Source organism: Mercurialis annua, linkage group LG8 (genome assembly GCF_937616625.2).
Source record: "Mercurialis annua linkage group LG8, ddMerAnnu1.2, whole genome shotgun sequence".
NCBI lineage: Eukaryota > Viridiplantae > Streptophyta > Magnoliopsida > Malpighiales > Euphorbiaceae > Mercurialis > Mercurialis annua.
This window is the reverse complement of record NC_065577.1, coordinates 13,054,944-13,081,524: the sequence shown is the minus strand read 5'-3', so window position 1 is coordinate 13,081,524 and position 26,581 is coordinate 13,054,944. Positions and strand designations below refer to the sequence as shown.

The 26,581-nt window shown below is 31.5% G+C and overlaps 1 protein-coding gene across 1 annotated transcript; it reads left to right on the top strand.

Annotated features, from left to right (window-relative positions):
* Positions 1–5,187: 5,187 nt before the first annotated feature.
* Positions 5,188–19,395, top strand: LOC126661653 (uncharacterized). Its single transcript, XM_050355507.1, has 10 exons — positions 5,188–5,514; positions 5,574–5,619; positions 6,305–6,439; positions 13,958–14,037; positions 14,395–14,461; positions 14,614–14,687; positions 14,793–14,918; positions 15,067–15,974; positions 16,043–17,651; positions 18,841–19,395. Exons 1-10 carry the CDS (start codon positions 5,188–5,190, stop codon positions 19,393–19,395), a joined length of 3,927 nt encoding a protein of 1,308 aa, XP_050211464.1.
* Positions 19,396–26,581: the final 7,186 nt, after the last annotated feature.

Here is a 26,581-nt window from a genome sequence, read left to right as displayed (position 1 = left end):
TGATTGAAGAACCAAAACCCAAAAAGAAAAGGATAGAAAAAATCAATTAGGACAAAAATAAACTTATAAAGATGATGACCCACAATGTTTTTTTCGCATAAGAAGTGGTTTCCAAATACAATCGTGCTCTTTAGATAAAACTGATTATCCAAATCAATTGTTTACTCCAATTTTTCCTTCTATAAAAGAGCATTGAGATTGAGTTCTAAAAAAATATAAAAACATGTTTAATAAAATTGTAAAACCAAACATAACATGAATTTGATAAAAAAATTAAAAATTGTGTCCCACAATGAGAGTATGCCCTAGAGAATCACTCGTATTCACTAAAAAAAGCACGGTGTTTTACTAGTTTGCACCAAACAAAATACCGTTAATTTTTTCTTTTTTTCTAAAATTGCCGCTTTTTCTTAGCTAATTGGATAGTTTAACAATTTGGTCCCCTATTCTATTTAGGTTTTCATTCCAAAGTAAATAGTCAATTTCGTCCCCTATAATATTGCAATAGAAGAATTGGGGATAATTTTTTCATAACTCCCCATTTTTATTGAATTCTATTTTTTGGGGACAATGAAATTATTTTGGTCTCCTAATTTCGTCCCCTTACATCCCTTTTCTATAGTGCGTCACTTTCGAAAATTCAAACGTACTAAGCAACAATTTTATAAACGTCAAACTCCAAAAAAAATACCAAACCTTTGCGATTTTTGTTATTTATGATCAAACCTTTTCGATTTTTGTTATTTATGACCAAGCCTTTTAAAATTTGCAAATATAACCCGTTTTAGCAAATTATGTTCCTTTTGTAGCAATTTTTGAATCGATTTTGTTTTATTATGCTTAAACCTTTTATTATGACACAACACGCAAATGTTTGATATTTTATTGTGATTTAATATTTATACACATAGTTGCCATGTTGGCAATAAAGTCGGTTTAATTCGAATTGGCTATAAAAAGAACATAATTTGCCAAAGCGTATCATATTTGGAAATTTTGAAAAATTTGGTTATAACTGACAAAAATCGCATAGGTTTGGTATTTTTTTAGGATTTGGCCTTTTATAAAATAATTCAATGCAGTAAAAAACGTATTGGAGAAAAATTAAGCATTATTCATATACCTGTCCAATTGCCGAAGCCCCCTTTAAATCGGTAATTTTCCTTTAATTTTTGACAAAGGCTCATACCAATATTGCTTCATGAGGATAAATTTATGAAAATGTTAGTAGATTAAAAACCAAATAAATTATAAATTAATAATTCTAAATTATAAATGGGTATCATAGTATGATGGCACAACCATTATGGGTAAAATAAGAACACATAATCGTCACAGCAGTGCAAGTACAGATATTAGATTTTGGCTACATTATAATTAAGAAAGTGATGTTTTCAGATTTTGTTTTTAAGTATAAGAAGTTAATGTGAGGAGTTTCCGATAATTGTATTTATCATTTCTATGAGCAGCAACTATAATACCAAACAACAAACAAACTTATCCATAGCATACAAAAGCAACCCATGTCCAAAAACCGATATTTGAACACTCAAACGTTACCAATTGCTATAACATCAATCTAATCACGTTACATCAATTTTAATCATGAGACAACATTTATAGCATGAACTTACCAAACAATCCCGGATTTAACTTCAACAACAAAACCAATTACCCAAGGTATAATTCAACCGTGATCATAATAAACCAATCTCATACATACAAGAATAGATGTAGACATGGAAAAATAGTAACCAATCAAAACAACACCCAAAGTATATAGTTAATAAGCTATAATGCAAGAATCCATCACTTACCAAGGAAAATGAGTGAACAACAATGCCTCACGAATCAAAAACGAAAAGATCAGATTAGGTGAGTCTAAAACCATGCTAGAATACTGGAAAACATGAGTACATAAGCAACGACACGAATAGAATCAAGAACACAAGAATACACAAAGAACGAGATATGCGAATCACTTACTGGAAGCCAAAATCGAAAGGAAAGGTGGACAAACGATCAAATCAGAGTATTTTAATGTCTATAGGTCAGGTAGGATTTATAAAATGAAGTGGAAAAAGTTTTAGACCAGATAAGGGGTCTATTTATAAGCCCCGATAAAAATTGACAGGTGAGACTCGACGCGAGGCGCGTTCTTCCCATCGTGCCTTCTAAGGGGCGATATTATTATGAGGCATGTTGGACCCAACGTAGCTTATTCAAATGACGATCCAACAGTACAGGTTTTATCAAATTCTCTTAGGAACAACATATTCAAATGGCAGCCCGATCTGACGGTGCAATTGGGAGATGTGGACGTTTTACTAAAGCATGACAGATTCAGAAAAACACACGAACACTGGTTCGAATAAGCACGGAAACCAATCAAATCAACACACTAAAGGTTATGCAAACCAAACCATATTTTAAGAAATCAAACCACCAATAATCAAATAAAAACACATCGGAAAGTTCATTGGAGCTAGTCGAAAAAGTACGGGGTGTTACAGTTAGTGACTCAGAAAGAAAAATTAATCAGGAATCTTCCTTTTTTTAAAACAAGTTTCCATGCTTACCCTTTTATTATTCTCTTTTTATTTTATCCCTATGGTGTACTATTGTGTTTCTATACACTCAATAATTACCCCCTATTAAGGTATGTTTTACCTATTGTGTTTTTATTACACGTAATAATCCCCCCCACACCATTTTCTATAGATCGGAACACTTATAACCGGATCAATGCTGGTCGACCATAGTTGGTCGGATAGCCGCTGGTCAACCGCGGTCAATGAGCGGACCGCTGCTGGTCAACGACGGTCAATGGCAGTCAACAGCGATAAGACCACCACTGGTCGAACCAACAGTGGTTGGTGGTCTGACCAACACTAGTTAGATAATTAAAAATTAAACAAAACACCATTTTATAATCAATGAGACTTGATCATGTGCTTTACTACGAAGACAAAGATTTATTATTGTCTATATATACCTGAAAAATTTAATTAACTTATTAGAATGAAATTAGTTCTAGTGTAAATTAAATATAAATTAAATATCAACTTTAGTTAAATTTATTATAAATTTAATCTTAAATTAGTGTAATTAAATTTATCAATTAAAAATTTACAAAATAAAAAAAAATATACATATGTTTATATTTATATTTATATTTTACACTCTTTAAAAATACATGAGTAAGACTAATAATTCCACTTGTCAAAATTGAAATATGTAGTGGTTTGGTGGTCGAATCCGAGGTGGTCCTGGTCGGATACGTGGTAGTGGGACGCGCTGTGGTTTGTGTAAAACCAATGTAATCTTGATGTCAACATTAAGTAAATAATGTAAGATAATTTTTTATTAGACTGATTATAATATTAAATTAGCTTATTTTAATTAAATGAATTCTAGTGTAAATAAAATATAAACTAAATATTAACTTAAAGTAAATTAAGTTAAAATAATTTTATATTAAATTGAATAGTAACTTAATCTTATTAAATTAATTAATTAAAATTTTATGTTATTGATAATCAGTATATCTAGTGATATATAAACTATTAATAAATGTAAAATAAATTATCTAAATTTTTTGTGGTGGTCTTTTTAAAATTAATATATTGAAAACACATTAACTTAATGTAAACTAAATAAACTATATAAAATAAATTAATAATAAGTTAATGATAATTTTAAAATTAAGTTACTCTAATTAAATTTAATTTATTAATTATTTCTATTATTAAAAATACTTCATAGCGTGAAAAATAAATTAATAATAATTTGAAATTAAGCTATCTAAGATTTTATTAAAATGATCCGAAAGTAAATTTAAAATAAACTTAAAATGAATTGGATATAAACTTAATGTATAATCAATGTCAACTCATTGTAAATTTAAAGAAACTTAATATAAAGTCATATAAATTCAATGTCAATTTAAAATAAATTTTTGTGCTTGTAATGGAGTATCTGTCTGGGGCCTTGTCTGCTCTGTGTGATGGGAGCTTTAAATACCACTATGGGTGTAAAGAGCTAAAGGTAAAGCATATGTGCTTTGCTGATGATCTTTTCATCTTTAGCAAAAGGGAAGTCCAGAGTGTTAAGCAGATTGCTCATGTCCTCAAGCACTTTTATGAGGTTTCTGGTTTGCAGGTTAATGACAAGAAGAGTAGCATCTACTTCAGTGGTGTTAAGAATGAGATTAAAAGTAATATTTTGAGTGAGATGAGATTCAAAGAGGGAGTTCTCCCAGTGAAGTATTTAGGAATTCCTCTAATTAGCAAAAGACTGGGAAAAAGTGACTGTGTAGAGTTGATCAAGAAGATAACAAAAAGAATTACTCATTGGACTGTGAAACACCTGAGTTATGCAGGAAGGTTGCAGCTTGTCAATGCAGTTTTATTTGGGATGCAGGTTTATTTGAGCTCTATGTTCATTCTGCATGTTGCAGTTATTAAAAGTGTTGAAAAGCTGTGTAAGAATTTCCTATGGAAAGGAACAGCTGAGTTCAAGTATGGGAATTTGGTGGCCTGGAAGGAAGTTTGCAAGCTGAAAAGTGAGGGAGGCTTGGGAGTGAAAGATATTGCTATCTGGAATAAAGCTGCCATCCTGAGACATGTTTGGGATATTATTGCTGCGAAAGAGTCTATATGGGCTCAGTGGATCATCAGAAACAAGCTCAAGCTCATGAGATTTTGAGGGATTACTAAACCTTTAGTGGCAAGCTGGAATTGGAGAAGTATGTGCAAGCTTAGATCTGAAGCTAAAGGCTGTTGCTCTTATGTTTTAGGGAAAGGATATTTATCTTTTTGGCATGATCCTTGGCTAGAAGGTAAGTCTCTTCATGATATGTATCCAACCATGACCTATGTTGATGCAGATATCCCTAAGAATGCCTATGTGAAAGATGTTTGGAGTAGTAGAGCTTGGAATCTTCCTGAGGCTACTGATGATATAACTGCTGAAGCTTGGCAGCTTATTCAAAGTAAATACAGAGTAAATGACAACTAGGAAGATGGGATTATCTGGAAAGTTAGTAAATCTGGCAAATTTACAATTAAAGCTACTTGGGATCACCTAAGAAACAAAGGAGAGAGAGTTACTTGTTGGAAAGTAGTCTGGGGGCCTGGTAATATCCCTAAGCAAAGCTTCATAGCTTGGCTGGCTATAAAGAACTAGATGAGAACCAAAGACAAGTTGAAGAGTTGGGGCTGCATTGATGAGGATGTGTGTGTGTTTTGCAACAAGGATAAAGAGAATGTGGATCATTTATTCTTTACCTGTGATGTTTCTCGAAGGATCTTTAAGAAAGTCTTGGAAGCTTGTATGATTTTCAAGGATGTTGAGAGATGGAGAAGGGAGTGGGCGTGGTATGGCAGGAAAGCTTCTGGTAAGAGCATTATGGCTAGAGTTAGAAGAATTGCCTTCATTAGTTCTATTTATCAGATTTGGAGAGCTAGAAATAGAAAGGTTTTTGAGAATGAAGCTATCAATTCCCTTGCTTTTGTTAGATTATATCAGAATTGGCATTTGTTGTAAAGTGTTTTGTGCTCCTTGTTTTGTAGAGAGTTGTTGCTTGCTATAGTTGTTTAGAGTTGTTTGCTTGGGCCTGTTAGTCTGTTTTCGGGCCTTAGTTTTGCTGGCAGTTTTGCCTCCTTTTGGTGTAATCGTTTTTGAGTTAATTTATCTCGAGGTTATTACCAAAAAAAATATTTTAAATAAATTTTATGTCAACTCAACATAAATGTTTTGATAAATTATAATAAATTTAAAATGAAATTATTTTTTATTATTATAGTAATGTTTTTATATAATTTATATCATTAAAAATAAACTAATAGTTGATTGAAAACAAATTATCCAAGATTTTTCGCGATGATTTGTGTAAATTTAATGTCAACTAAACGTCAAATCAATGTCGACTCAGTGTAAAGCTAATGTCAACTAAATGTAAAGTAAATCTCAAATCAAAGTATTTTTTTTAGTAAATTAATATAATTCTAAAATAAAGTAATCTTAATATAATTTTTTAGAGAAAATAATAAGAAAACTCATAAAATGAACTTTGTTTTCGCACTATACCATTTTTTCAAAAAGTTTGCATTTTATGTCAAAATTATCAGTTTTCTTTCATTAGCACCATCTTTTCCTCTTCCTTTTCCCTATTACATCGTTTACTTCTTCTTCATTACCGTTTTTTTCGCTGCAATTACGGCTTTACGATTTTTGCTATGTTCTACGGTGGATCCATAGAGGGGTTGATTGGTGCTCTCTGATGAGCCTTCAAATGCCTCAGATTCATCACCGGTGACAGCCAGTGCCGATACGACGATTGCGTTAATAGGCCTCACTTCAAAATTGTGGCTTCTGTTGTTTGAACTTGACTATGATGAATTGGGTTTGTTGTTTGATGAATTAGATGGTGGTTTAGGTAAGTTTGTGGTAATGGGTTTTCTATACGAACCAGATCTAAATGGGAAGAGATAGAAAAATGTTACCTCTGGTTGGGTCTTGGAAGAAGGAGACTTTATGATCTGTTTATACTTCATTTCTTTCAAAATGTTATTATCATATAACAACCAAAATCAACAAAGCAAAAAAGAATAGAGCTTAAAAGTTAGAAACTGGAGAGACTAATGCGAGAGTAGTTGTAGAAATGGTGGGAATGAAGGAGTAAGGGAAAAAACAATTTAATTTAAGAGACAAAGTTCTTCTTCAAGATTTTATCGGTGTTTCATTTTTATAGTTAAGAATTATTCTACTGTTTAATTACATTGATTATGGAGACTAATTATCAATAGTTAATTATTTTATTGTTTAATTAAATGTTTTTGTAAAAGCTTAACTACGTTTCTGATACATCGTTGGAGTATTATTTGTAAAGTAGATATATCTTTGATACATTTCTGATTCATTTCAGATATATCTCCGATAATTTTCAAATACAATTTTGATATAATTTATATACATCTCGGATACATTAGACAATTATTGATTTATTATTTTAAAATATAATTGGATAAACAACAAGTAGGTGGGTTATTTCCATGGGTGTCAAACCCGGCCCGGTGATAAAACCGGTGAGACTAGAGGGTCAAGGGTTAAAGGTTCAACCGGGGTTACACCGGAATTAAACCCGTATTATAAAAATAAAAAAGTAAAAAATTAGAAATATTAATAATCATATATATATTATACAATAAGAAATATAGACACAAATAGCAAGTTAGCTTGGTGGTATTGAATGCTTCCACTAAAAATACTAAACAACTAAGACTCAAATCTCAGCAATGGCATTTAAATTTCTTATTTTTTTTAATAAGAGCTCTAGTTTTTAATTGATTGACCGAACCGGACCGGTTTTTCCGGTTAATTGATCGGTTAATTAGTCCAATTCAGCGGTTATCCGGCCGGTTTGATTAAAAACCGCGGGTTTGTGATTATAAAGGTTTTTAGTGCAACTCGAACCGTTGATATGACCGATTCGAGGGTTTTCCGGTCGAACCGGCCGGTCCGATTCGGATCTGACAACCATGGTTATTTCTCATTTCTAAAATCTTTGATCGAGAAAGTTGATTAGATGTAGTAAAATTAGAGTTTAATCAACCAAATTAATCAAACTTTTTAATTATTATCTTTTATTTTTATCGATTTGATTGAATCAATCAACTACTTTGATCAGTTCGCTTTTATATTTATTCATCTTTGATACATAATTTATACACGATAATACATTTTTATAATATACATTATAGATACATTGCCGATACATTATTTATACATGGTAGATACAATTTTTTACTATATAATTTATATATGACTGATATTTTTTTTGAGTTATATGTAATGTGTATCAAACATGTATATTTAATATTTAAAAATATATATTTTTAAATGTACATAATAGATATATTAATGATATTTAATTTATACATGATAGATATATTTTATAAATGTATTTAATAGCTACATCTCTAATATATAATTTATACGTATTCGGTAATGAATCAATAACGTATCCATAATTCTTAAAATTATTATTTTTTAAATTGTATCATTTGTGTTTTATTTTTATTTTTAATATATTTATATTTTTAAAATTAAGATTAACATTGTTACAAAACAAAAACTAAAGCATACAAGAGGCATCAATTCTGAAAGAAAATAAATTAAAATCAAAATTCTATAAACAAAGGGTATTAAAGAAATTTAGTAAGATTTTAAATTTAGTAAAACAACCTTACAAGTACTATGGTTTGACGCGTACGAGAGTTGGGTCTCAAGTACCTTGGTGACTGTAATTGGCTAATAAGAAAAAGAAGAGAGAAAATTACTTGACTTGCGTGCCCTTATCCATTAAGATGTTTTTGTCTTTTTTGGTAGTAATATTAAATAATTGAACTGAATGGCAATTGATGTAAATGTAAGCCATTTTTAGTATTTTTGTGATATTCTCAATTTTTTTAATATAAATTAAATATAAATTAAATATAAAATAAATATAATTTTAATATAAATTTCATATAAACTTCATGTGGATTTAATATAAATTTAATATAAATTCAATATAAACTAAATGTAAATTCAATATAAATCTAATATAAATTTAATATTAACTCAATGTAATCTTAATATAAATTTAATGTAAACTCAAAATAAAGTAATTTAAATTAAACTTTTAGAATTATAATTTTAAAACTAATTTATTCGTATCTAATTAATTTATTAAAAAAATATACTAGTAGAATTAAAAATATACAAAGTGAAAAATAAATTAGTAGTAATAAATTTAAAATAATTTAAAAAAAAATATATTGTGGTCTATATGAACATAATATACTTATATTTTATTCTAATTAAATTAATTCATTCAAAATTTACACTATGTAAAATAGACTTATAAAGTGATAAATAAATTAATATTAAATTGAAAGTAAAATTTTTAAGATTTTTTTGTGGTCAGTAAGTACTTAATGTGTATAAATTTAATATCAACTTAATTTAAATTCAATATGAATATAATATAAACTTAATGCAAACTTAAAATAAATTAATGTAAATTTTTTTTTAGTAAACTAATTATAAATTTAAAAATTAATCTATAAAATTATATTCATATACTTAAAAATTTATTAAAAACAAAAACAATAAACCGATATTTTTTATTCATATTATAAATTAATTAAAAACAAAAACAATAAATCTAAAAAGTTATATTCATAGATAGTAGACCTTCTAATAAATAATATTCAATAAATTAATAATTCTAATAATTCTAATAATTAATAAAATTTCATAAAACCAACTCTAATATTATGTCTTATGTAATATTCAATAGTTTAATAATTATAACAATTAATAATTTTAATCCACTATATATATTAATTATTAAAAGATTGCCTGCATTGAAAAATTAATTAAAACAAAAACAATGAACCTAAAAAATTCTTCGTAAACCATTACCAGTAAAACAGACAATAAAACTTTACAAAGAGGACACATGATAAAAATAATGCCCATCCCGATGATCCCGTCCGTAGTTCATGAAAAACAGCCACAATTTCATCTGGCAAAACTTTAGTTCAACAACGAGTACACGCGGCTGAATACTACTACATCCATTTATCAACATCGTCTTTATGAAACACATGCTTATATTTCATTAACCTCCAAATATAATCGCCATCGACAAACTCCGATAAGCACACCGTGCATTCCACCACCGTTGATTGCTTACAACTGTGGATGAGCTATGGATTCTTCTCTTTGATTAGATGGATGTACTTTGTTGGGGTTATTAGCTAAAATGGAACCCAACAGGCATTTTGTATCAAAATGGTACCCAACCTTTAATTTGTATCAAAATGGTACCTAACCTTATAATGTTTGTTTCAAAATGGTTTTTTAAACATTTTTCGGCCACTTTTGATGACGTGGCAACCGGAAAATTGATTTTTTTTATTGATATAAAATAAGAGTTCGTTTTAATCTTTTTAATTATATAAAATTTTATTTGTCATGTGATGTGGTAAAAATATAAAAAAATTAGTTTTCCGGTTGCCACGTCATTAAAAGTCGCCGGAAATGATTAAAAAGACCATTTTGAAACAAACATTAGAAGGTTAGGTACCATTTTTATACAAGGGATAAAGGTTGGATCCTATTTGGCTTAATTTCTTAAAAAAACCCCACCTTGTATTTTATTTTCGTTTATACCCTGACCTTGTAAAAACACCATTTGTACCCAATTTTAAATTTTTATGTTTCATCTCTACCCAAAAGCATTAAATTGTACTCTTTTCATTTGAAAAAAAGTTTAAAACAATCCTTCATATTTAACTTATATACTAATTAGATATTAATGTTATTAATAGTACAAAAATACCATTTTCTTCAAAAAATTAAAAATAATAATAATTTTTTTAAAATATTAAAAAAAATATTTCCAATTTTTTTTAATTTTTTAATTTTTTTTTTTAAAATTCCGAAAAAAAAATTAAAAATAATAATAATTTTTTTAATTTTTTTTTATTTTATAAAATTAAAAAAATTAATTAATTATTTGGATGTATTTGATTATTTTTTAAGTTTAAGGATTTATTTGTATTTTTTAAAATAGAAAAAAGTATGTTTTAAGTTCTTTTCCAAATGAAAAAGAGTACAATTTAATGCTTTTGGGTAGGGATGAAACATAAAAACCCAAAATTGGGTACAAATGGTGTTTTTACAAGGTCAGGGTATAAACGAAGAAAAAATGCAAAGTGGGGGTTTTTTAAGGAATTAAGCCATCCTATTTTGACTCATAACCCACTTTGTTGTGCTGATTCTTTGTTTATTGATGTGATTGTTGATTAAAGTGACAGTGACAGTGACTGACCGGAATTGAATTCACCGGAATAGAATTTAGGCTTCGAGGAGTAAGAGATGAAGGATGATTATGGTTACTATGTAGAGGTGTGAGAGAAATTCGGTTATAACTGCCATGGTTTAATTGGGTAGTGGAGGTGCCGATTTTTGATGGAGAAGATGAATTTATAGAACAGTAGGTGAGATGGAGAAGATGAATTTTTAAAGATGACTCTTTGTTATTTATTTGGAAGAAATAATGTATCATGTATTTTTTTTATAAAAAGAACAAACTTGTCCTAATTTATTATAAAGATAGCTTATGGAGTATCTATAAATTTTTTTAATTTTTTTGAGGGATTACTGCCAAAATAAAAACGTTGAGCTAAAAACATAACACTACAACATTTTGAGGAAATGACATCTTATACCCCTTTTTTGTAACTTTTGCAAACTTACTCTCACAAAAATTCGGTTTGCAAGCGTGCTTGTTTTGTTATTTTTGTTTTCATATTTACGCCTTTTAATGTTTTCTCTCTTTTCTTTTTAGTGGCCATGTGATCATCACTATAAACTTACGGACCAAAACTTTTTGGATGTTCAGATCAAATATATTCTGCAAAATTAACAAATAATTTTAATTCTATAAATATTAAGAAATCATGTAACCTAAAATAAATCATAAATTTTATAATTAATGCTCATTAAGAAATCACATGTAACTTCCTTTTTACTTTATTTTAATATTATATTATAACTATGATAATTAAAAAGAATTAGCATAATTCATATTATTTGCAAAAAGGTCTAATTACTTAAAAACCACTCACCTTATAACTTTTTTCCATTTATACCACGACCCAGGAAAATTTTCAATTGTACCCTGTTTTCGATTTTTATATTTCGTTTGTACCCCAAGAGTAAATTTTTTGATTATTTAATTAATTTAAAGATGAAAATATTAAAAACAAGATACATAAATGATTAACATTAACGTTTTATTAGAATATAGGTTAAAAATGAAGGACTAATTTAAACTCTTTTTCAAAAGAAAATAGGTCAATTCAACTCATTAGGGTAGAGATGAAACATAAAAATTTAAAATAGGGTACAAGTGAAAATTTTCCTAGGTCATGGTATAAATGAAAAAAAGTTAAAAGGTGGGTGGTTTTTAAGTAATTAAGCCTTGCAAAAACTTTATAATGTTAAAATAATCTAGATGTTTGTCTTTTTTCTATAGACACTTGTTTTTATTTATAGATATTAATTCTCCATTATTTAAGCATATGTTTCTATCTTTAGATACTTATATGTAATAATGAAACACTTGTTATTTTACATTTTTTATTTATTCTTGGATAAAATTTTAGTACTCTCTCCGTCCCGTAAAAATAGAAAAAATAGCTCTTTTTTGGTCCTATAAAAATAGAAAAAATAGTATAAAATTATCAAAATACTTTTAGAATTTATCTATATCGATATTAATTGATTTATAGTTTTAATGTATAACTTTAAATATATGAAATTTCCATTAGACAATATTTATGTAGTGGTTTTGATTTAAATTGTCTTTCTACTTTTAATTTTGGGTTTAATAAAATAGATCACTTTAATTTTATTTGTTCTTTTACTTAAAGATATTGGGTCGTTGAGTTTTTGTTGATGAATATATTTTTTTCTCTTGTAATTAAGGTTTGTAGTACACTAAACAATTTGAGACTTGATATAATGGTTCATGATATGATGTTGTCTATAGATTTTGACATGGATAAGTTCTCATGAGTAAAGAATATGACATTGTATCGAAGTTTTACAATTTAAAAAAGAAAAATATAAATGAAAAATTCGAGCAACTAAAAGGCAACTAATGAGCAACTGCAAAACAACCAATGGGCAACCATAAAGCAACTAATAAACAACAACAAAAAAAGCAATTATAAAGCAACAAAAACACTATTCCGTAACCAAAATACAACTGAAACTAGTATGGGCATCAAAATATTTTACGTAAAGATATTAACACTTGTGAAATTAAGATGTTGATAAGAAATTTTGACAATTAAATCATAACATTTCGTCATTTTTAAAGAATTTTATTAGCTGAAAAATATATATAATATAAACGTGAAGTAAAAAATAAAAGATAACTATTGAATCATCATTTGTGTTGTGTCATTTTAGTTATTTCTTAAACTTCATTTTTGACTAAAAACTAATAAGAATATAACATTGGATGTTTAATCTAATAACGGAATATATTAGTAAAATGTATAAGTTCAATTTATTTAGTAATTAAAGTTGTCTGCAACTTATAAATGCAATAAATTGAATACTATACAACTTATGTGATTGGCTATTAAAGTTAAATGAAAATAAAAAAAATATTAAATAATTTTATTTAACAATATTTATAATAATGAAATTATGCAAAAAATATAAAATATATATTTTATTAAGAATAAATTTAAGAAAATATTTACTTACTTTAATATTATATAGTAGATTATATGTTATATACTTTATATTTTGGGTTAATTCCTAAAAAAATCACGAACTTTACACGAAGTTCCATTTTAATCATGACCTTTAAAAGTTGTCATTTAAAGACACGAACTTTCATTTTATTTCAAATTTATCACCAAAGTAAAATTCGGTGTATTTTATCTGACTAAAAATTCCTAATCCTAGATACTCTAACCTAAAGATAATAAGATTTGATGTTGATTAATAATTTGGGTCGTTCATTAATGATTTAGTGAAGAATTTAGTCAATAAAAATACACTGAAATGATGAATTTGAAACAATATGAAAGTTCGTGCCTTTAAATGGCAACTTTTAAAGGTGATGATTAAAATGAAACTTCGTGTAAAATTCGTGATTTTTTTAGGAATTATCCCTTATATTTTTTTATTAGATACATAAATTTTAATATTTAAATTTAGCTTGATGCAAATAATCTTGATTGGCTAATAATAATAATATATATATAATAAATAATGGTTAATAAAACAATATTAATTAGTATGTTACAAATGGACAAGAGTTAAATAATCAAAGTCAGCGCCTTCTGACTTCGTGCTCTTGACCTACTTGTTTTATTAGTCTTGGCGGGAAGACTCCAATCAGTGGGACTGTCATATTCTTTACTGGAGTGTTTATGCAAAAGTTTCTTACATAAAAGCGTAAAAATGCACAAACTTCCTTTTCAGCGTATGAAAGTTATATAGACCCCTTATTCAAGTGTTTTTGTAGAAAGCCCCAACATTTTTAGGGGATTTGTATAAAAAAAACCCTTAAATGAGTGGTAGAGATTCACTTAAATGCCCAAAGCCCAACAAGAAAAAAATAAACCTAAATAATGCTTAAGTGTTGATTTGCCACACTTTTTAATTCTACAAGCCATAAATCTTGTCTATTTATAGAGATCAAATTAGGTTAAAAGGAATAAAGAGTAAGAATACTAATAGAATTATACTTCATTTTCCCACACAAACGACAAGAATAGACATCAATTGATAATTGTATCCGTCTTGTTAAAGAGGCTAAGGCAAGCAAGGGTACTGCTGACCACGTTGCTTCAGAGGCTTGAAAAACATGGAAGATTGGGTTTGATTTAGGATTATTTGGTGAGGAGAATGAGGAGCAGATAATTTCTCTTCTTTCGCAAGGGATTCAGAATAATTCTTAGAGATTTTTTCTCTTCCAGGTTAGCCATTCTTTATGTCTTATCATTTTAACATGATTTCATGGAATTTTAGAGGCGGTTTGTCATTTGCTAGGAAGCAGCGAGTTATTCGTTCTCTGGTCACCAAAAATAATGCTTGTCTTATCGGTTTAATTGAGACCTAGAGAGATTCTTTTGACGACTTTTTTATTCGTAGACTTTGGCCTAACTTATACTTTGATTACTGTTTCACTCCTTCGGTTGGTGCCTCAGGAGGTATTCTGTGTGTCTGGAATAAAACTCTCTTCAATCCATATAGGATTAGAATGGGAGCTCGTTGGATTAGTTTGGAATTCATTTGGTTCTCTACGCCTATCCGAGTCATTTTTGTCTATGCTAGTAACTGCGCCAGGGAAAGAGTTAATTTTTGGCAGGAATTATTACTGGAGATTGATCCACACATGATTTGCTTGTTGCTGGGGGATTTCAATGAGATTTTATGTCCAGAAGATAGACTTCATTGTGATAGTTTTCGGCTTCTATGCAGCAATTTTCTGATTTTATTTCGGCTTCTAGTTTGATAGAATCTCCGCTTCAAGGGCGCCACTTTACTTGGCAGAATAGTGTCTCTAAGTCCAAGCTTGATCGGTGTTTCACCTCAACATCTTTACTAGCTTCTTGGCCTCACTCAATTTTACAGGCTTTACCCAGATCTTACTCGGACCACATCCCGATTGCTTTCAAATCTGAAGTAGTCTCTGATTGGGGTCCTAAGCCTTTCAAGTCAATCAATGCCTGGTGGGATCACTCTGCTTTCCCTTCATTCATCTTGAATGCTTGGAATAATATTTCGGTTAATTTTCCTCCTGGAGATTTGGTGGTGAAGTTGCGTCAGCTGCGATCTATGATTAAGGTTTGGAATAAAGAGGTTTTTGGGGATCTTAACACAAAATTACTTTCTGTTGATCAGGAAATTCAAACCTTGGAAGTTGCTTCAGATTTTAACGCCTTAACTGACATGGAAGTGGATCGGTTATCTTACTTGAGGGCGGAAAATAATTTAATCTCCAACCAACTGGAGTCTCTTTGGCGTCAAAAATCCAGAGTTAAGTGGAATCTTCATGGGGACCGTAATACGAAATTTTTTCACACCTCAGCGTCGGTGCATTCTAAGAACAGCTTCATCTCTGAGCTATTTGTGAACGGCATCCGGTTCTCTTCAGCTCAGGGTATAAAGGATCAGGTTCATCTTTTCTACAAGAATCTTTATAAGCGCAGCAACTGTGTTGTTTTTTCTCTTGCTTCCCTGCCGATCCTTAGCCTGTCCGAACCTCAAGGTGCTTCTTTGACTTCGGTTTTCTCGGAGGATGAGGTGTTATCGACTCTTTTGGGTCAGGATGATAACAAAGCTCCTGGGCCTGATGGCTTTAACTATTTCTTCTATAACAAAGCCTGGCATGTTTTGAATTCCGATATTATGTCCTTGTTCTACAATTTTCATCAGACGGGTAGCTACCCTCAAGGCATCAACACGGCTTTCTTGGTGCTTATCCAATGTTCATCGGAGCTTCAGAGCTTTCTGACTTCAGACCTATCAGTTTTATTAATGGCATTTTCAAGTTGCTTAGTAAGGTGTTGGCGAATCGTTTATTTCCTTTACTGCCTTCCATCATCTCTGCTAATCAATTTGGTTTCATCAAGGGTCGCAATATCCACGACTGCCGCATGATAGCCTCGGAAATCCTGCACTTAGCGTCTCGTCGAAAGGAGCAGCTCTTCCTTATTAAGCTTGACTTTAAGAAAGCCTTCGACAGCATTTCTTGGGATTTCATTCTTATGATGATGGCTAGAATGAATTTTCCTAAGCTTTGGATTGATTGGATTTCTTTGCTATTTAATTCTTCTCAGCTATCGGTTCTGGTTAGTGGTTCTCCTACTCACAACTTCTTCATGGGAAAAGGTGTGCGAGAAGGCGACCCGATCTCTCCTATGCTTTTTGTGTTGGCTGTAGAAGGGCTTAAAGCTTTGTTTGATAAAGCTATTTCTCACTCTTTTATTGACGGTGTTCATATCGATGGTTATCCTGATCCGGTCTCTATTCTTCAATTCGCGGATGATACTTTAATTTTCATTCCTAATGACATGAATATGATCGTAAACCTTCTCCGAATTCTCCGTTGTTTTGAGAAAGTTTCCAGCCTTCATATTAACTATAAGAAAAGTTCTATTCTTGGCGTCAATGTTGATGATGCTTCTCTGCAAATGGCGGCTTCCATCCTTAATTGTCCTATCAGCAGCTTACCGATCATGTATTTAGGATTGCCTCTTTCTTTGAGACCGATAAAAGCAGCTCTTTGGCAGCCTGTTGTTACTAATTTTCACAACCAATTAGCTTCTTGGAAGGGAAATCTGCTTTCGCCCGCTGGAAGACTGATACTTGTTAAAGCGTGTCTGAGTAGTTTACCGGTTTATTTTATGTGCTCTTTTTATATGCCTCAATCAGTCCTTCTTTTACTGGATCGTTGCATGAAGATATTTTGGTGGTGTGGTTCTCCTAATGGCAAAGGTCTTTGTAAAATATCTTGGTCGAAGGTTTGTCTTCCATTCTCGTTAGGTGGTTTGAATATCACCCCTTTTCGGATAAAGAATAAGAGCCTTCTTTATAAATGGATCTGGAAGTTGATCTCTCCTTCGAACCAATTGTGGTTCTCGGTTATTTGTCAGAGTTGCTCCTTAAACTCTTGGCACGATATTGAGGCTTCTAAGTATTATCTTCTTTCGCATACTTGGAAAGGCATTTTTAATGCTTGTGTTAAAGATTCCGAGCAATGGAAAAGCTTTACTTCTTGTGTTTCATTCCGTGTGGGTACAGGCGACTTGATCAAGTTTTGGCATGACGTTTGGCTTTATAGCGTTCCTCTTAGGCATCGTTTCCCTAATCTGTATCGCATCCGCAGATCTAAAAACAGCATGGTGGTTGACTTCTTCAGTCAAGGAGCTGCTGTCTTTGAGCGCACCTCCTGGAACCGTCGGCTAAGAATTGGCGAGGAGGAGGATTTAGAGCTACTGCTATCGGATTTGCGATCTGTTTCCTTCCCTGGGAGTCCTGATGAAGCGTACTGGCAGAATAAGGCAGCAGGTTTCACTACTAGAAAACAATCATTTAGCGACGGATTTTTCCGTCGCTAAATGACCAAAATCCGTCGCTAAACACGTTTAACGACGGATTTGCGACGGAAAAAGTCCGTCGCTACATTTTTGGTCGCAACGTTTGGCAACGACGGAAAAAAAAAATTAGCGAAGGATTTTGATCTCGGTTTTAGCGACGGAATTTTAAATCCGTCGCTAATTAGCGACGGATTTACCGACGGATTTTAATCCGTCACTAATTTTAAAAAAATTTAAAAAATTTAAAATTACATCGTAAAATAAATTTTATTTAATTAATCACTTATCCGCGCCCTCCGTCACTCACCCACCCGAGTTAAATCACCCACCCGCATCCACCTGTCAATTTTCGCTAACTTCTCAGTAGGTCACCCATACTTCCATTGCTCCCACTCAAGACTCTTTAAACCTTGTAGTTCTCCCGCGCGTAACTCCACCTTAACCAGCTCATATTCATGTTATATATTTATGTATATTATACTTAAATGTAACTAAAAACAACAAATATTTGTTTCCATAATTTAATCCCGCATTCTAAAATAATTTTTTTATAATTAATAATTTTTAAAAATATTTATATACTTTAAATAAATAAATAATTTGTAATTATTATTTTATAAATAAGGTTTAATTATTAATTTATAAATAAAAACGTTATAAATTTAATTAAAAAATTATTTTTTATTAAAAAATTAAAAAATTATTTTTTATTAAATACTATCTTAAATAATATTTTTAATACCTTTTAATTTTTTTTTTTGACAATGCAAATTAACGACGGATTTGAAATCCGTCACTAAATTCTGTCGCAAAAGGCGTAATTTAGCGACGGATTTTAAAATCCGTCGCCAATTGTGGAAAACAAAAAGGCGGGAATACTCCCGCCAATAATTAGCGACGGATTTTAAAATCCGTCGCTAAATTTTACAAAAATAATTGGCGGATAGCGACGGAAAATCCGTAGCTAATGTTGGCGGGATCAATCCCGCCAATTTAATTGGGCGTTTAGCGACGGATTTTAGATCCGTCGCAAAACCGGTCGCTAATCAAAAAAATAGCGACGGATTTTAGATCTGTCACTAAAATCCGTCGCTAAAACGCTGTTTTCTAGTACTGTTTTACTCCTTATTCCCTGAAAATTAAGCTTCTTCAGGTTAGTGGTCAGTTGCAATCTCAGCTGAATTTAGGAATCTTTATTCCCTCTATTTGGAAGCTTAATATCCTGCCGCGCATTCAGTTTTTTATGTGGTTAGTTGCTTGGGATCGCATCTCTTGTAATGCTTCACTAGGGGCGAGAGGTATTCTTAACCCTTCTCTTATAGGCTGTTCGGTTTGTCACATCGAGGAAACTTCATCGCATATTTTATTGCATTGCTCCTTTGCTTGGAATTTGTGGTGTTTCATCTTTTCTAAATGTGGCATCATTTGGGTTTCTCCTTATACCACTGAGAGTTTTTTCATCCTATGGAATGACTTCTCCTTAAACGCTTACAAAGATTTGTGGAAGCTCATTTGGTTCTTTTGCGTTTGGGAATTATGGAAGGCGAGAAGCAGGCGTGTTTTCAGAGGAGATTCGACGCAGATTGAAGCTTTAGCGCATTTAGCTATTTCTAGAGCTGTTATGTATTATGCTTGTTTTCATCCTAGAATCCCTTATTCAGGAAATGACGTATTTAGATGCTTAAATTGCTTTGTAAAGTTGAACTAGTTTTTGTTTGGCTTCTCTTTGCCTCCCACTTCTTGTGGTTGTGCTAATAAATCAGCATTTATCTAAAAAAATAATTATCCAAAATATATTAGGATACATCTAATTAAAATTCTAAAAAGGCTTAGATGCACCAAACATCACCAACTTTTGTGTGTTTTGTATATATAACATAAACTTTTAGTTTTAGTAAAAAACTACACGAACTTTGCAATTTTTGCAATTAAGTCATCGCATCGTTTTGGATATAAAAACGATACCGTTTAGGATGTAAAATGACACCGTTTTGGAAGTAAAATGGCACCGTTTTAGATGTAAAGCAGCACCGTTTTGGGTGTAAAACAGCATACGTGGTCTTAATTGCAAGAATTTAAAAGTTCGTGTTAAATATGCCAAAATCAAAAAATTTATGTTAAATATGCAAAACACGCGAAAGTTGGTGATGTTTGGTGCATCTAAGCCTTTTAAAAGTAATCCTAATAAATATTTTTGGGATAGTGGTATAGAAAATCATAAACTATGTATGCATTTTTATTTTAATCGCGGACTTTTAAAATGTCGCAATTGTATGCTGGAAGGTTCTTTTTTTCTCAATTCGATACATGAGGTCATAATATATTGATATGGATGTCAAAAATAATATCCACCTCAACAAATTACACCAATAAATGAGTGTTAATATATGCATCAAATTGAGAACCTACATACAATTGAGACGTTCTAAAGTTTGTAATTAAATTGAAAAAGGAGTTATAATTAATAGATTTATTTCATATTATTTTTTACTTTGTTTATTTAAAAATATTGTAATCTATATTCCGATTCAACGTCAATTTTTTTATTAGATTTATTAAAGTACTACTACCAATGATAAATAAATTAAAATTTGGTATGCTTAAGAAATAAATAAATCTTAAATTCTCTTTCTGAAATTTTAGTTAAATTTTAACGACTCATGTTTCTAACCCATTTCTTACAACAATGACAAAGTTTACTATGAAACTTATCCTCATCCGTTGACATTATCTAACTTCTCTTTTATAAAACATGATCTAGCTTCATCCCTAACTTTTACAAAACAATAAAAAATCTAAATAAATTAAGGATTTTTACATGTTCTATGAAAATAAAAAATTATCAAAAAGGTACAAAAACATAATTTCTCAAAATACTTACACAAATTACAAAAAAGGAATAAATAAAAACGATTAAAACAACACCAAAAATATACATGTAAATACACCTAAAAACACCCATATACTCTCAAACAATAATAAAAAAAGGGTTGTCCGATTAAGACCCATCACTTCTCTTGGGAAAATCCTGAATTTAGAATTAAAAAAAAAAGAGCTATGTGTGAAATAAGAAAATGAAAAGTTTTATATTTTTCCACATTATTTAGGAGAATTTACTTTATTGAGTTTATAAACTTGGACAATCTCATATGGGTTTAAACTCTAAGGGGTACTTAGTTTTGTGAACACCTGGGAGATATATACTTCCCAATTTACCACACATGCACGCGCTGTCCGCCTGATCTAGGTTGGGTGGTTCAGTATTTTTTGCTTTCATGACAGTTTTATTTATTAAAGGTGTAATGGTTTTTATTTTTGAATCACAACACATCCCATGATCTCCTCCACTTGTCCTGTACGGTTTTTGACTACAATGAATATGGAAAATGTTTCTTTTAAGTTGCATAACAGATCTTTTATTTTTCTCTATAAATCCTGCTCTGTCACGACCTAAATTCCACCCTAATCCAAGTCACGACCGGTGCAAGGGAATAGGAATGGCTTTTCCGAAACCCATAGCAAGTCTAGAACCTCTAGAAGTTTTTATTGTTACAAGATCGTACCTCACGTGCGATCCGTTTTTAGAAAATACCGTTTCACTTTTCTCTTTTAACGGAAACACATTTCTGAAATTATATATATAAGTAAAATCTGGTTTTCAGAAGTACGGGTTGGATAACTGCGTTATCTTAACCCTCGCTTCCCATTTGAAAACCTGACGTGGTGATCACTGGAAACTATAGACTTAAATCTAGCTTGGCTTAACACATAGGCAGTCTCGTTCCAAACCACACGCCACTGTTAATATGTTTAGTAAATAATGCCGACACCTCTGCGTCTCGCAACAATGGTATTAAACATATTAAAATACACAGCGGACCGGTTACACGTAGCAGGCATATATAAAATATACTGTTTTTGACCCTCACAAAAACACAAGAGGACGATTCGGTAACTAGATACAATATGCCACTACGCAGCCACCCAGACGGTATACGCACAAGTGCACTAGATCCTATCGTAGTATCTAAACAGGGACTAGTGGCATGGCTGCTGGCATATCACACTTATACTATTGCAGCATACTAAGAATACAAAATTATATATACCCAAAACAAGAGCTTCCGTGAAGTAGGAATGTGGAAGCTTAACTGACCTCCAAGCTTGTTGCCTCAAAATGGGAAACAACAACGGGATCCGAAATATAAATATTTCTGAGTGAGTAAACAGTTTACAAATAAATACCAAAATCGCATAATATATATAAAACAGTTATATGTATATAAAATATTACCAATTCGTCGATCCATATGAAACTTTAGTTCACAATTGTCCTAATAGACTTACTGACATCACGAGCTTATAGACTACGGAATAATGACCGTGAATTAAATCACTGCCCTCCACTTCTATATCTCTGGCACATAGACCGTAATCATGAAACTGCCATCGCAGTTTAATCAGCGACCGTAATTGTATTACTGTCATCCCAAGGTTTACCCATGAAGTCAGGACATTCACTTTCTCAATAACTTAACACGACAGACATACCTCTATAACTCGACAGAAGTACATCTAGAATCGGTGTTGGTGATCATGTAGTCTTATTGCAGCCCAATAGGTAGCTTGTTCCAATGGACCTCTCTTGGCTAAGTTATACTACTGCGATTATGGTTATAAAACAGTTGAATACTGATATTCAAAAGTAAACACTTAAACTAACAGTAGTGCTAAGTTACTACTTAGCCTCGTCGTATGTGTGACAGACTCTCTTAGTCCTGGTCTGACTGCTGGACAGCTAGTCGGATCAAACATACAAAAACACACAAGACAATACATCAATACTTATTTCTAGTATAAACATATAGGTCTAGAAGCCTAGGTTTAATCTAACATATAACACATAACACTTATGGTCTCTTTATTTTTAAGAACCATTTAAACCATTTTCACATCAAGAAAACGTTCATACTTCGCGCTAGAAGTCCATTTACGTATGACGATACCTAAATAAATTCATTCAATAGTATCGACTTGATTTCCAAAACAATTCCCAGTCGAATACTAATTATTTAGCCACATCGTTTGCTAATTCTTTTAAACCGTTTAAACGTTGACTTTAACTCTTTTTAAAGTCCTTTTTAAACATTTAACTTTACTTTTAAAATCTTTTTTTAAAAGTACTTAGGTTTAGGTTTAAATCTCTTTTCGTTTTTATAAGTATTTAGGTTTAGGTTTAAAAATATTACATCGGACCCTTAGGCCAAAAAGCCCCCGAAAGTCCTCTTCCCATTCAGCATCGGACCTGTTGTGTGTGGCACAGCAGGTCGCTGCACGACCGTGCAGCTTTAGCTGCACGTTCGTGCAGGAACTAGGCTGCACGTTCGTGCAGCTCATGACTGCACGTTCGTGCAGCTCATGACTGCACGTTCGTGCAGCCGTGTTTCTAGCCCTGCAAACATGATTTCTTGGTTTTTCCGACGTTCCCGGAACGCTGCAAACGTGTATAGTTACGTCCTAGTTCACAATATCACAATCCAAACGCAATTCGGTTGTATAATTCAATCGTTCAATTCGGCAACTGTGTATAACGATATATATATATATATATATATATATATATATATATATATATTCAAAATATATCAAAATAAACGTTTAATATGAGTTTAATATCTCGATTACTTGAATAATCGTCGAGAAAATAGAGTTAGAATCGAGAAACAGACGAAACGGATCGGCCGAAACCCTAACTCACGTCGCACACACAGGGAGCTAAGCAACTCTCCATTTCTTTCAAATAAAAGAAATGAGCTCTGATGCCCAACATTTCCTTTGAAATGTTATATATATAGAAAATGTTAAAATACTCTTTAATACTAGTTCAATCATGCACTTTAAGCCAACTTCTTAATTAGTCGTCCGTAGTTTAAACAGAAACGACTTCCGAATTTCGTGAAAATTTACCCAAAAATCTAGTAAAATATAAAAGAATAAAAATATAATTTTTATTTTCATCCGACTTATATTTTATTTTTAATAAATCATTTTCGATTTATTAGGTCCACATTGACCGCACTTGATAAAATTTCTATTTCCAAATTTTATCAAATTTTCACAATAACCTTTTTAAAATATTTCGCGAATATTGACACCAAAAATATTCGCACGGAACTTATGAATTATTCTGCACTCAATTCATAGGTTTATATTATCCTCTTTAACTATATAAATATGCAAATTTAAATTTTCAAAATTTAAATTTGAAATCCTATTGTCACAATATACTATTAGGGACACTTGTAAATTAAATTTATCTTTAAATTTAATTTACGTACTCCCACCTAATAAAATATTAGACATATGGAAATATTTTATCCCTTAAAAATACGGGATGCTACATGCTCCCATTTTCATTTGTAAACATACTAGAACACAGAAAAATACAAAATAAGAACGAACATTACAGAGAGTGTTCGAGAGCTGTTGTCAAAGTGCAGTAATAACAGTATTCCAGCTATTTTATCCTAGGGATGCCGCAGTTGTTAGTCTTATTTGCACCGCCGAACTATGCCACGAAATGTCTTAAAAAAGCGATATAGTCCCCGGCTCAGCCTCATCGAATTCAAACGTGTTGCTCGGCACTTGTAACAACAAGTTTTAGACATGTCCCTTTACATTTGCTGCCATGAATTCCAATCAGGTCAGTATTTGTGGTTTCTCTGCTGTCGATACCAACAAACTAATCCGCTTTGAAGGTCTACATTTCAAAAGGTGGAAACAAAAGATAAAAATCTTTTTAACCATTAAAAAAGTGGTTTCAGTTTTATCAATGGAAATGCTTATCGTTGATGAAACTGATGCTGATGAAGAAAAACAAAAAATAAAATGCTGAATTACAGTAGTGGATGACCAAAGATTACTTGTGCAAGATTTTTATTCTTATTGCACTGAGTGATGATCTATACGATAATTACAATAATGGAAAATATGCAAGGGAGACTTGGGAGGCGCTGCTAAAGAAGTACGATACTGAGGAGGCGGGGATAAAGAAGTACACAGTTAGCTGCTATCTCAAATATTAGATGACTGACGACAAATATGTCGAAGCGCAAACCCATGAATTATAGAAAATCGCTCATGAGATTGTCTCTGAAGGTATGGTTCTTGACGAACAATTTTAAGTTTCTATTTTGATTGATAAGTTACCTCCTTCGTGGAAAGATTTTAAGAATTCACACAAGCACAAAAGCAAGGAGTTTTCGTTAGAAAGTTTGATCACTCGCCTTCGGATTAAGAAAGAGGCAAGAAAACAGGACTAGAAAGATGAGTTGCTTGTTTTTTCTAACAACACCAGAAAGTTTGGTTTGGTGAATCTGAAGCCAAATGGCAAAAACTTTAAGAACCAGAATCGCAATTCGAACTCGAACCAAATTATAAACCTTAATAAGATGAATCAGAATGGTAATCCTTCAAGGAATCGTAATGTGAGACATCCATCACCTTTTAGAAATGACTTTCCACCATTTCTGTGTTTTAACTGTGGAAAACTGGGTCATAGAGCACGCAAGTGTCGGAATAGGCCAAGTAGTATTCCGTAGGCTAACTTGACTGAAGAGCCTTTTACGGCTATTGTAGACACCTATTTTCTGGACAGGTAAAATGTGATTAGGGACTGAAGCGTCCAATAATGATTTCTAGAAAAATTTGTCCAGGTGACGAGCTATCGATTTTCTTGCTGGAATTCAGACAGGCGCAATTAGTGTACAGTTACGAACTTGAAGGGTTAAAACATAATTAGCCGTGAATAGCAGATAAAAGTCCAAAGAGCTTGTAATATACGTCCAGAAATTGGATTAATTGCAATATCTTAGAACTTTATGGGCCAATTCGCAAGTTGTACGGACTAAAATTGACCATACTCAAACCCGTAGGGCCGTAGGAGACGTTTTATACACTTTTGGGCACCAAAAATGACTTTTAGGCATGTTTTTTTAGCCATCAAGTTTTAGTACGAAATTTATCGCTTTTAATGTAGTTTTTCATCTTCCAAACTCTATTATTAATTATCTCATTAACATTAATTATTAATTAAAAAGGTAGAACAATAATTTAATCTAACCCTAGGTCACCTAACCACTACAAATACAGCTGCTAGTCAGCTTAACTAATGACCGAAAATTTAACTGAAAATTGAAGACCAAAAAAGGCATAAACCCGAGGTAGAAGCCCTAATTTCGCCGTCCCTCCACACACACACACACACTAAAATTATTCGATTTAGTCAGAAGAATGAAGCTAGAACGTTTTAATCAATCAAGTACGAGCTGACACGCAAATTCAAAGCTGAATTCCACATCCAATTTGCCAGTAAACAAGATAAGGACTCAGAACGGTACTTCTGATGACCCTAAAATATTTTCTGTCACTTTTATGCCATATTTATTGCAATTGCTAAATATTTTTGTATTATGATGCATATTAGCTTATTTTATTATTTTTTCCATAATTTTCAAATTGGGTGTTCCTGATAAAATCGTTATATAAATTGGAAAATAGTATGTTATAAGGCAGTTTTAATGTACTTTGTATGCCATATCCGAATTTATGATGATTACAATGCTTAGAATGCATTTTAGGGTGTTTTATGCTTATTTACCTCAAGTGTGTTCTTGCTTAAATTGTCACGAAATCAGCTGTTTAAGTGTCTTAATTCGAGTTTAAGCAATTTAAAATAATCTCATTACGTGTTATTTGCATTCCCTATTCTTTTTATGTGTTTTGAGTGTTTTTGCATGAAAAACCAAGCCAAAACAAAGAAACACTGAAGTTGTTGCCCCCTGCTGACGACGCCGGCGCTGCCAGAGTACACTTCCGCTGCCGGTAGTGTGAGT

Excerpts from the sequence above, each read along its gene's own strand:
- LOC126661653 (XM_050355507.1), top strand. The coding sequence starts at position 5,188 with ATGAGAACCAAAGACAAGTTGAAGAGTTGGGGCTGCATTGATGAGGAT. Across the intron at positions 5,515-5,573 it reads CTATCAATTCCCTTGCTTTT|AGAGTTGTTGCTTGCTATAG; the intron begins GTTAGATTATAT and ends CTTGTTTTGTAG. Across the intron at positions 17,652-18,840 it reads AAGCGTACTGGCAGAATAAG|GTTAGTGGTCAGTTGCAATC; the intron begins GCAGCAGGTTTC and ends AAGCTTCTTCAG.